Genomic DNA, 12,082 nt, shown 5'->3' with positions numbered 1-12,082 from the left:
GGGATGTTGGGACAAGAGAAGAGAGGCAATAGGAAAGATCAAAGGAAAGGGAGAGAAGAGATGGGAGGGCAGTGGAGCACCTGGCCCTGCAGGAAGGGGGCTGTGAGGACGAGGGGAGGGAGAGGCCAGAGACCTGCCCAGACACCAGGAATCGCAGGGCCCAGAAAGGCTCCTGGAGGCCAGGCTGAAAGGGGAGGCAGGAGGTTTACAGGGGGCAATGGGTACAATGGGGTGGGGGGAGGTGAAGAGGGAAAGAGAGTTGACTGGGGAAGAGGGAGAGGTCTATTAAAAATCTCTCAGTGCATAACACAAAATGTCAGGGTTTATAGCTTCATTCTTGGCATTGCCGGGACTGAGAACCCTGCACAGAAATGTCACCGCTTGTCATGTTTAATCACCTGCTGTTTGTTAACACCTTCCCTGCAAGGAGCCTGTCTCAATCTGCCCCTGGGCCCCCAAGGGACCCGGAAACAGAAAACATCCCCGTCTCCTTCCCTGGGTTCTTGGCCCTGCCTCAGGGTCTCCAGGGAGGAGCTCCATTTGCCATCCATCTGAAGGCCTCCCAGGAGCCCCAAAGCGACCCTTTTCCTATCAGGGAAAGGGGCCCATGTGATCCTAGCAAGGGGCTGTGACCTCCAGCTGGGGATGTACTTGGAGGGGCTGGGGCATGCCCCGGCTGACTGCCTTTCCCCTGCTCCTTCTGTCTGTCTTTCCAGGGTTGTCTGTCCGTTCTGTCTAGTTCACCTCCGATCCCACACCCTGCGGGTGAGAGAAGATAAATAAAGGAGGGCCCACTCAGATCCCCAGCCTGGAATTCACCAATCTGTCTGCTGGAACAGCAACTGCCACATAACATCTAACATTCAAAGCCACCATCCTTCGTTACAATCCCGGATCACACCATCTGTGGCTCTGGCTTGGCTCTCTCTCCAAGCATGCTTTGCTGGGTTGTTTAGACTAGGAATTCTCAGTCCTACTGCCCCATAATTCCTTCCTCTGGGGTGGGGGTAGTTTCGGGGTGGGAGGGTGGAATAGGCCACTCCAGCAGGGCGGGGCTTCCCAAGAACACCTGGCTGTCCCCACCTCTGCAAGCACAGTGTGGTCAATGCCAGGAAGAGCTGGGTCCTCACTCAGATTACACCTGCGCAAACTTAATACAGCCCCCAGGCTCAACCCCGAGCAGGGACAGCTGTCTGCAAAGCAGCAAGTTTATCCTGCACAGTTCCCATGGCAGCCCCATTCCTTTTAGCAGCAATGACAGCCAGTGGTGAGCTGAGCTGTAAGGGTCTCCCACTGAACCAGGTGTAATGTCCCGATCTTCCCTTCCAGCAAATTCCATGCTTGCACAGAAACACATTCAGCAAACATGCAGCTGCAAACCCATCTCCTAGAACACCCGTTCACTTAGACTTCTTCCTGAAGAGCCCTACGTCTAGTCCATTCATTTCCATTTCACCAGGGACAAGTCAGAATGTTTCCAACCCCCTTCACCCTCCCCGCAAACAGACAGGAGTGCCCCTTTCTCAGGAGGTAGGCAATAACGAACGCCGTTAGAGGAGTCTTCCTCCAAAGAGCTCAAAATGCATTTGTATCAACAACTGCCTCTCATGCAGGAGGCCCAGGGACGCGTTCACATGTTAAGGGGGGATATGTATGGGGCAGAGGCTTGGACCAGGCGGCATAGTAACCATGCGGCACGGGAAGTGTCCTCTACTCAACACGGCCATTGGAATGGTCCTGGGGAGGCCCCTCTTCCCCATGGGCAGGAAGCTCGACTCGGTGCCTGTCTCTCTGCATTTGGGAGCAAACCTGTCAGTGTCCACAGGCCTCCTGTTTCCCCACCTGTGAAACAGGACAACTCCCTGAATTTTTCTCCAAGGAAGAATTAGGATATTATATGTGGTGTGCTCTGAGTCCCTCGGAAGCCCTAGGTAAACTCATGGGGTTCTGTTGCCACATCTTCATGATGTACCGTGTCCTCTCCACGGATGTTAGGGGGTGAGGAGGAGGTGGGGTCACATCTGCAAGGCCTTCTCTATGCCTGGGAGAGGTTTTCAGGCCTGCTCTCCCATGCTTCGGGAGGCATGTGTCACACCCACTTGAGTTCACACTACCCAGTGGGACACAAGAGCCCACGGAATGTGCCGTGGTCAGTGTTGGACAGCTCTAGGTGGAGCCAGTTGTAAGTAACCCTTCCTGGACAGAGGCTCTTGTAGGTCACAAGGTGCCTGGGTTCCCCAGGACCCTGAGGGAGGAGTATGTCAATCAGCACCTCCTCCTGCCTCAAAGACGTAGGGGAGGGGTCACAAGACGTGGGTCTTTCCAGTCCTGTGCAAACCGGGGTGGTTGGTCACCACACTGCTACCTACATGGTACGACAGTTGGAAACTGTTCCCAAAGTCCCTCCTGCTTGGGTTTCAAGACAAGTGATCCATCTCCTGGGTGAACTGACGACGAAGGGCCTTCTCATGCCCAAGACAGGTTGCATATGCGCCTCTCTCACCTGGCGGTTCTAAAAAGCTGGATCCCCATCATCAAGAAGGACCCTGAGCCCAAAAGGTGCCAGGGGCGAGGCCTGGCGTGAGATTTGGGGGAGCCCCCTGGTTTAGAGCTGTTTTGCCTGAGTCACTCGGACTTATCAGATGAGCACAGCCTCCCAGCCAGGCCCCTGCCATAATCCTTTCATTAATTTACTATTGGATGGAAAATTACTCCTCACCCAGGAATTTAAGTTTTCATCTTAGTTTAAGTTAGATTCTTAAAGCAATTACCAAGGCATCTGGCAATGACTTCACCGCGGCCGGGCCCTGGAGAGGAGAGGGCGGTCCTGAGGCTGCGCAGACCCCTGGCTCCAGGTCCCTGAGGGGAGTGCAAGGAGACCGGGGCCCCCTAAACACCTGTCCTGGCCCTGGGAGGGAAGTGGGGGACACCGTAATCTCTGATAGTTGCTGTTTGTGGAAAAACTCCTTCCAGCACCACCTGCCCCATGAACTTGCTGGTGACAGTTGCTGAAAAGCCTCAGCAGCTGGTGCCGCGGGAGCATTTTCTATTTTTAATTGTTTGGTCAGAATATTAACTCATCTAGGCCCATTCCCAAGACACGCTTCCCGGCCAAGGGTTTCCCCCACCTTCCCCTCTTTCTCCCTCTCTAGTCAGAAACCGACTTTGAAATGATAACTGGAAACACACCCCATGAGTTTGCAAAGGGTCGGTGCGCTGGGGAGGAAAAGAAAGCAGGCGCCTCACCAGGGCCCCAGCAAACCTCTGCGCTCTCCGAGCCGCTGAGGGACAGGCTGGCTCAGGGTCCAAAGGCGCTGCCACTCCAACCTGACCCCTACTTTTCCTGGCTGATGGAAGACTCAGCCTCATCCTCTCCTCTCCGGTGACCCCACTGACCCAGTCTGCTCACATCAACTTCAAGGGCCAAGCAGAGGCACCTGGACATTCAGGAGGTCCCCAGAGAGGGGACACTGGGAGGGAGGCACATGCCCCTGGGCTCAGAGGGGCTGGCAAAAGGCTGACTTTCCTTTTAGCTTCCATTTCCAAGAGGAAAGGATGGTAGCATCCCTACGGAGCCCATAGGAAAACCTGCCAGCAACTACTTTGGCCCAACCTACCAGTGAGAAAGTCATACAACCCAGCCCAAGATAAGTGTCACTCAAGCTTGAGACAAACCTGCTAGGAAGAGACTGCTAGGGACAAACCCAACCCCCTGGCTCCCTCACCCCATCCCAGGAAGGCTTCCCACCCAGCACAGGGGCCACCTGGCCCCTTGGCCTCCTCTCCCTACATGGCCTTGGCCCCCCTTGCCATGCGCTTCCCTCTCAAGGTCACGGGGCTGTCCACACCAGGAATATTTACTCACCAGACTGGCCCTGTTAGCAACACTCACCACAAATATGCTTTCTGATAAAGTTGGCAGAAAAAAAGTTCTAGAGCTCAAAACAATGTCAGAAATCACCCCCCACCCCCACCAAGTGAGAGTGAGGTGGGGCCTGCAAACAGGTCACCCAAGCAGCGGGCAGAGTCCTGGGGGAGGCTTTTGTCACTCTCACTCTCACTTTTCTCCTTCCTGTTTTACTTCCCAACATAGAGCCTGTTGCCAGGGGACCAAGGGCTGGGGATGGTTCTAAGCTAATACTAAGTCTTGGCCCCCAGAGGGCACAGCCCAGCAGCAGGGGCACAGGAGAGGTCCTCCGCTCCCTGCAGCCAGGAGCTGCCGGTGGCCTCTGGAGGACGGGCCTGGCGGCCTCCCCAGGCCGTCTCACCTCACTGAGCCCCTTCCCACCGCCTGCCCTCCCTCTGTGCACATGGGCTTTAATGTTTTTATTACCTGTTTGACTCGCTGCCTTATTGCTTCTCCCCTTAATGGGGCCGTAACCGTGGAAACGAGGAATAAACGGCCACCAGAAAATGAGATGATTAAACAGGTCACCCTGGCAAAACAAACTCAGCCAAGGAACCTCTGGGGGTGGGGAAGGTAGGCTTCCCTTCCCCCCACCCATGGCCAGAAGGCTTGGACCAGACCCAGGACCAGCGTCCTATCCCTAGTACTAGGGCAGTACAGTGGGGCGCCCCCTGCTGGGCAGTGGGGCACCTGGCCGGTCCTTCCCCAAGGCTCCCCTGTCCGCCAGGCAGCCCTCCAGGCTGGCTGTGGCTTTGGGCTTCTGGGTTGAATGAATGGCAGGGAGGGAGGCCCTGATCTAGAGGGAGCTGAAAATCATAGCCAAGGAGAAGCACACACAGTTTCAGGATTCCCTCCCCGCTGGCTTCATGGAGGCCTCTTGCTTTCTCACTGTACTGGAGTTCCAGGACCTAATGCATCTCCTGTTCTCATACAACTCTTCCCCTCCCTGGGACCCCTAGTTCATGGAGAAAGCCCTATAAGAAAAGGCCAACAGAGGTCAAAGCTCAATTCGGAAAGGTTTCCTCTGGAAATCCTGGTCTTTGGAACCACAGAATTGGCCCGTTCCCCTCCTCCACCCCTCTACCCCAAAACCAGGCAGTGCCCTCTACCCAGAGAAAGCCCTCTTGACTTTAGGAAGGGGTCCCAGCAGCCAAGAGCCGATGGTGCTCCCCAAGACTATGGGGTCAGAAGAGCCCTCAGGAGGCTGCCTGTGGGAAGCTTTAAACCCCCCCAGCTCGCTCAGGAGTAGCCAAAACATCATACCAGGGGGCCTCTGCCCTGGCAATGTGGGGTGGATCCTCTTTCTGGCCTTGGGTCTACCAAATGGAGGGATCCTGGGGCTGGAAGCAAGACCTAGAGAGGATGGGCATGCTGCAGTGATGCCTGCTTGGGGGAGACAGAGATGGACGAGGGAGGCAGTGGAGGAGAGTCCCACACCACCCACCGGGTACTGCCCTCCTGTCCTGCCCAGGCAACAGACTTCATGTGCCAAGTCTGACCTCACACCCCAGACCCTCCCAGCCACAAGCCACACGCATAGTTAGTAGATAATTCGGGGCCTCCATCCAACCATCCAACGGCCATCTTTATCTTTATGCCCCTTTGCTCCCTACATGTCATCCCTGATCCCAGCCCCGCTCATTCCTATAAATCAGGCTGTAGAAAGCTCTCGAGGAGCTAAAACCAAAGTCCCCAGGGAATGGGCCGATGTTTCCTGCCTGCCTCCTTCTGCCCCCACTAAGAAGCTGAGGAGGCACTTGGTGAAGAGGCATATCAATCAATCCATCCCACCCGCACTAACGGTGGGAAGGCCAAGACCAGCCCCGTACCAAGCCCTGGCAGATGTCGGTGCAGAGCTAACTAATGGTCGCCATTACGAGCAGCAGCAGCAGAGAAAGCAGGGTTCCTGGCCTTGGCCTACTGGGGGCAGGGTACACAGTCTGAGTGCTGTCCCGACACACCAATGTCATGGGCATGACCAGATCCTCAGAGGAGCAGATCCCCAGCCAGCCTCTATCTCTTTCCAGGGCCAACTGGGTATGAGGCTGCAAAGGTGGGGGGCAAAGGTAGGCAGGCGGGCCTGGCTTTAGGGAGCTGGGCAGCCTGGGCAATAAGAACAGAAAACTGTGGTTGCCCAATGGGAACCAAGAGTTATGCTCTCAGGGCGGGTGAGGAGGACAGGACAGGAGAGAGAAGAGAACTCTGGAAGGTGTCGGCGGTTCAGGAAATGTCGTCTGCTTATCTCTATCAGTCCCAATACCTCCCATCCTTTACCAAGTTCAAAGGCCACTCCTTCACAAAGCTCCCTGGGCCCTCTATCCCTGTGCTGCTCCGTCTGGTGCGACAGACGAACACACCTGTCTCCCTCCACCAGCCAGGCCCTGAAAACCTGGGAAGGGCCGAGCGGGCTTCCTCTCTGCTGCTCTCACAGGGGTGCTCCCGAATGCTTTCTGACTTGCAGGCCTCAGTGCCTGAATGGGGTCTCTTCTCCAACAGGGGACGGAAAGTCTTGGTGAAGCTGGGGTGTGGAGATGCTATGCTGCAGTCGGGCAGTGACAGGGGTGAGTGCTGGACCACCAAGGTGCCACCTTTCACAACCAGTCCGAGGGAAGCAGTCCCCTCCTCTGCACGCTGGGGCCACCAGCCCTCCTCCTCCTCCCTAGCGCCTTCCTCCTCCTGCCTACCCTGGCCCAGCTATCCCGGAACAGCTGCTGCTTGCCTTGGGGACCCACAGGCTGTAATTACTACAGAGCGACTTCCTTCCCCGGGAGGAGGAGGAGGGTGAGGAGGGTGGTGGGGGGGAGGAGGGGCCCCAGCTAGGGCGCTCAAGGATTAAAAAGCAGCGCGGGGAGGGCAGGGTTAAAGAGGAAGCCTTGGGGCTGGGGGGTGGGAGAAATGGCCTGACCCTTCTGAGAATGGTGGGCCAGCTGGAGGCTGACTGGGGGGCAAGGGCATCACTAACCTGGCAGGATCTCGGAAGAGGAGGAGTCAGCGCCTGGAGCCTTCCCGGGCTCCGCCCCATCCCCTGCCCAGGGACTTGAGCCAGGGCAGCAGCTTTAATGAGGAGATGCTGCTGCCGTGACTCAGCCCTCCAAAGGTGCCTCCATTTATTTTATTTTTCCATCATAAAAACCCGAGCTGCAACTCAGCCAGATTCCCTGGCCATGGGGGATGGGGGAGCATGGGAGTGACAGCAAGGCCTGCTGAGGTCTGACTCCCACTGGCCCCAGTGCCCCTCTTGGAGAGGAAAGTTAATGGGTTTCCCTGGCTGGTCCCTACAGGGAAAAAGGGCCTGGAGTGGGCCCGTAGGGATCCTCCCAGACCTGCCCTCGCTGCCTCCGTCTCCTGTAGGAGGGAACCTGGGCGCCAGGCTTTTCATCTTGAAGTTTGCTCTGACATCTCATAACTGAGCAAACTTCACAGTCCCCAGCTACCTATCTCAAATGCTCTCTTCCAAAAAAAAGGTCCAAATGATGTGCTTCTCACCTCATCCACTCAACCTGCCTACAAGATTGCCCCATTGGACCCTCCTGGTAAAATCAAATTGGGAATCACTGGGAATCGGAGAGCCAGAGACCTTAAAGGTCATCTGATGCTCAAGTCTCTCCAAACACACAGCCAGCCTCTGTTTGAACGGTTCCAGGAAACTCGCTACGTCCAGGTGAGCCCATTCTGTCCTTGGCTCTGACTGCTCCCTCTTGCCAAGATGGCACTGAAGCACCTACCCCCTGCAGCAGACTGGCAAAACCGGTGCCCAACCTGACTGCAGGGATTGGCCCCAGCTTAGACTGGTCGAGTGGGTGGATCTGGCCAAGTGAAGGGCTGAGGAAGGAAAATTGAGGGCAACCTGCTCTGCCCCAAACCCAGCAGGGGATCTCTTCTTTAGAAACAGCACCAGAACCTGTCCAATCCTCATTACACACCGGGCCTAAGGTGTAACCAGAGCCAGCAAGGTTCCTAGAAGCCTCCACTCCTGGCAAGGGGCTGGCCTTGCACAGAAGGCTCACAGAGGTCCCGAGAGTCTGTAGGCGGGCTGACAGGGCAGCAGGGCCTGAGCAGGACACACAGAGGCTGGGCTGGGAAAGCTGGTTTTTGCCCCCAGGGGCCAGACACCACCTGGAAGAAGTCTGTAGCCTTTTTTTCCCCTACCCTGAGACTGTGTGCCCTCCCAAGCTCTCCTGGCTACTAGGAAATTCTACTCCAAGAACCAAGCTACTGAGCCAACCTGGCTCAGCTCCCTTGACCCCATCCTTCCTGGCCTCCTCCACTGCTGAGGCCAGCAAGAAGCAATGGGGGATCTGTATGCAACGCAAGGGGGACTCAGCCTAGAGTCCCAGCAGAGCTTAATCCAGGGAAAAAGCAGCAGGCCTGGCTCAGCGAGCAGCACTGATTCCTCTCACTGACTCTTCGCTACAACTTGGCTATGGCCGTGGCGCCAATTGGGCAGTGCAGCCCCTCATTAGTTCCCCCTGCGGTCCCTGGCCTTCCCTTTGAACTTGCCTCTTTGGCCCTTCACCTGTCAGAGTCTGCCATGGATCCTCTGATGGACAGCTCTAACCCTGAATGGCTCCTCCCCTTCTTTTCAAGTCCCCCCTAGGGAGAGTGGGACAGTGAGAGCCAGATCCCAGAAAATCAAGGGCAAGTTCCTTTTCAAAGCTCTACTGCTGTTTTGCAGCCATGATCACCTGGCCTCCTGTTGTCCAGGGCCTAGGGATCAGCATAGTGGGGGCCTAGCCCTGGGGAGCTTCCCAACTGCAGGAACCACCTACCTGTGTCTGAAAGCTTCCTCCTGCCTCCCCTCCCCCCTCCTCCAGGGAAATCACTCTAAAAGGGCCTAATGGAACTATGCCCTCCTCTCTTCCTCTCTCCTGCCTCCCTCCCTCTCTTTCCTTTTCCTTTTTTTTATTAGCATTTGTGGAATTTATTCCCAAACTCTCCTAATCTTCCGTACACAACCATTTGATTTGCATAACCCAACCCCCTCTCATAAAAACTGGCTGCTAGTTTAATTAAAAAATGTAAATTTGCTGTCATCTCGGGGCCTGGTGAATTAGGACGACATCGGCATTTTTTATTGCTAAAGACGTCCAGATTGATCCAGCCCTTGGCTGAACTATGGCGGGGGGAAAAGGGATCCACGTGCCCCTGAGGGTCTGGAGGTCCTGCTGTCTTCTCCTGAGAAGACTTGGTTCTCCCACTACTGAACCGCTTAGAGCTGGAGCACTTCAGGACCTGGACCTGTCCGAGGCTGGAGGTGATGCTAACCCATGATCCTATGCTTACTGGGTCCCTGGTGCTTCCAGCCTTGTACTGTGCTAGAGAGGCCCTGGGTGGCAACTGCCCAGAGTCCCACAAAAGAAGAGAGCCCCTCACCGCACCAGCAATGAATCCTGGCCACAAATGAGGCCCCTGGCCCTGGCTGTGTCTGGGAGTACATCCCAGAGGTGGAGGGAAGATGGCCATGGAGTTAGCCAGAGATGGCTCAGAGGGGATCTCAGAGTTCCCACCTGCTTCCCTTTTTTTGTAAAGAGGGGAAAAAAGTGTTTTTCTTCTGAAGTTCTGAGATTAACTGAAACTTCCAAGTTCAAAGAAAAGGCTGAGGTGGTATCACCAGATGACTCCTCCAAGAAACAGTCAGAACTTTGACACCCTGGACCTCCCCTCACTGACTGGCCAGAGCCCAGGCCTGGGTCCTGCTGGGAGTGCCTCACTCCAGCTACAAGAGGGACCTGCTGACCTCAGAGGCCCTTCTAGCTTCTAGGAAAAGTTTCCAGAGCCTGTCCCTGGAGTGCTGGGAGCAATGAGTCTCCCTAAGTTCCAGGAGAGATGCTGCAAGAGAGTCTGTCACCCACAAGCCCAGGAAGTTCTCTCCCTAGCCAGGGACACCCTGGAGAAAGGGCTTTGAGGTTGTGTCCCCACAGTAGACTGGGAAGGACTGGTAGGTGTAGGGCAGGAAGATGGAAGCCAGCTCCAGTTGGTACCCAGGCTGGAAGGAGGAATACGAAGAAGGCCCCGCCTTCCAGCTGAGTAATACCTGGGTCTCGTGTGCCCGCCCACAAGCAGAGGCTCGCCTGCCCCAGGTAGGGAGTGGTGCATTACCCAGCCCATCTGTAAGGTCTGCTTCTTATAGGGATGGGTGGGGGCCCCATTTCGGAAGAAAGGGGTTGGAGCCTGAGAGGGAGGTGATGAGACACCTGATTAGAGGTGGGGGCGGGCTCCTCCTCTGTGGGAGTGGAGGGCAGGGAGGGGCAGGGAGGGGCAGGGTGGCAGCACAGGCCTTAGACACCTTCACCACTTTGCCCAGCAGGGGGTGCCACACCCTTCCTGGGCACAAAGGTCCTCAGGACCTCCACATCAGATACACCAAGAGCACACCTGGCTGGACACTGTCTTAACACTCTGTGAACGACCCCTTCCTCCCTCACATATCCCCTACTTCAAGCCAATCACCATGTCACCACCCTGGACCCCAAAGTACAGCCTTCTAGTCCTCTCTGCCCAATTCCCTTTGACCTCAGAAGGTCAAATGTCAGCTCATGGGTCCCAAGGGACAATACTATGAACTTGGGCCCATTATAAACAACAACGCTAATAGCCACCAATACCACTTATCCTTCTAGGAATGAAACTGAAGGGTTCAGAGGTCAGTCTCAACGAATTATCAACCCATTTATTACTGAATTCTTTTTAAAAACATTTAGGAAGAAGCCAGCTGCTTTCGTCAGCCTGGGATCTGAGGGTCCCGGTCAAAATTTGGTTTCAATAGAGAGGCTAATGGAAAGACTGAGGAGCTATGGTAAATCTCACTCTGGACTTGGGTTGGAACCCCAGATGGGAAATGAAGAGAAATATTCAGTAAAATTAGATTAAAACCAATAAAACACCCAAATCTCTGGCTACACTCTGCCTCAGGCCAGCACCGTGCAATCTGGAACCCTAGCCAAGGCACCATCTAGGCCCCCGCAAAACCCAGAGGTCCAAATTTATAGTAGTTTGTTTGGTCTACCCCCCTCCCAGGATGGGGGCTAAAAAGGGGGATGGAAGAGAGTCCTGGGCCCAACACTTTGAACTGATAACAGCCGCCTCATCCCACGGATTCCCAGGTGAAAAATACTCATTAGCCATAATAAGCAGCTTGATCATCCGACACTGCCTTGTCCCAAATAAATTAAATTCCTTTACCTTGAGACAGTCGCCCCGAAACCAGACTAACCACCTTTCCCAACAGGACGCTGCTTTCAAAAACTAAACCACCCCCCACTAAAAAAAATAAAAACACACACCCCACAGCCAGACACTCAGAGATCTTTTGCGAAGGGGGGGGGGGGGGGAGAGAACACAGAAAACACACGGAGCCATTCAAAAAAACATGGAGAACAAAAACCCCCACGAAAAACCCCTAAATCCTTTCCCTCGGTGCCCCCCAGCTCCCTCTCCCCTCTGTTCTTTCGTAATGACAAGCATCAAATTAGTCATAGTCACTAAGCAAGTAACAAATAACAACAATATCATCCGCAGCCTCGCAATCCAGAAACCAGGGCGAGAGGCGCGGCGCCGGGACCCCCTCCCGCCCACCCCCGCCCCTGCCCAGCTGCCGCCTCATTGGGCTAAAAATAATAACTTCCGTAAAAGAACCGAAAGAAAAGCGAAAGAGCCTCCCCCGGTTCCCACCGGCCGGTACCTGTACCAAGATCCATTCTCCTCTCTTTGGTCCCAAACTCTTCGAGGATCGCCGTCAAAAAAAAAAAAAAAAGAGGAAAGAAAAAAAACCATCTGTTTAGTCTCTCGCAATGCTCCCCACTCCACACCCCCTGCGCCCCCTCCGCCCCCTCCGCTCGCCGCGCCCCCCATCGAGGGGCGGACACGTCCCGGGACCCGGGGAGAGACGCGAAGGGGGCCCGGGGAGGGAGAGCGAAACTTTCCCTCCCTCCCTCCCCGCTCGCTCTCACGCTCCGGCATTGCGCACGCAGAGCGGCTCCGCTCTGCTCTCGAGTTTATTAAACTAAAAGAGAAACTATTTATAGACGCGGCCGGGGTCCCGGGGCCTGGCCAGCCCACGAGGCCGAAGGGCGCCCCCGCCCGCCCGCCGGCCCGGCTCCCGCCGCCCCCGCCCCGCACACGCCCCGCGCCCCGAGCCCCGCGCCCCGCGCCCCGCGCCCCCCGCCCCGCGCCGGG

At 55.8% G+C, this 12,082-nt stretch overlaps 1 protein-coding gene across 1 annotated transcript in view; it reads right to left on the bottom strand.

Annotated features, from left to right (window-relative positions):
* The window catches only part of CASZ1 (castor zinc finger 1), a 53,303-nt gene extending 41,653 nt beyond the window's left edge, over nt 1-11,650 (bottom strand). Inside the window, exon 1 of the mRNA XM_087820783.1 lies at nt 11,589-11,650. Within this exon, the coding sequence (XP_087676909.1) occupies nt 11,589-11,604 (16 nt within the window). The 5' untranslated portion in view covers nt 11,605-11,650. The remainder of the gene's footprint in view (nt 1-11,588) is intronic.
* Between the last annotated feature and the right edge of the window lie 432 nt (nt 11,651-12,082).

This window comes from Miniopterus natalensis, chromosome 9, assembly GCF_054644295.1.
Source record: "Miniopterus natalensis isolate mMinNat1 chromosome 9, mMinNat1.hap1, whole genome shotgun sequence".
Lineage (NCBI taxonomy): Eukaryota > Metazoa > Chordata > Mammalia > Chiroptera > Miniopteridae > Miniopterus > Miniopterus natalensis.
This window is presented reverse-complemented; position numbering and strand designations above follow the sequence as displayed.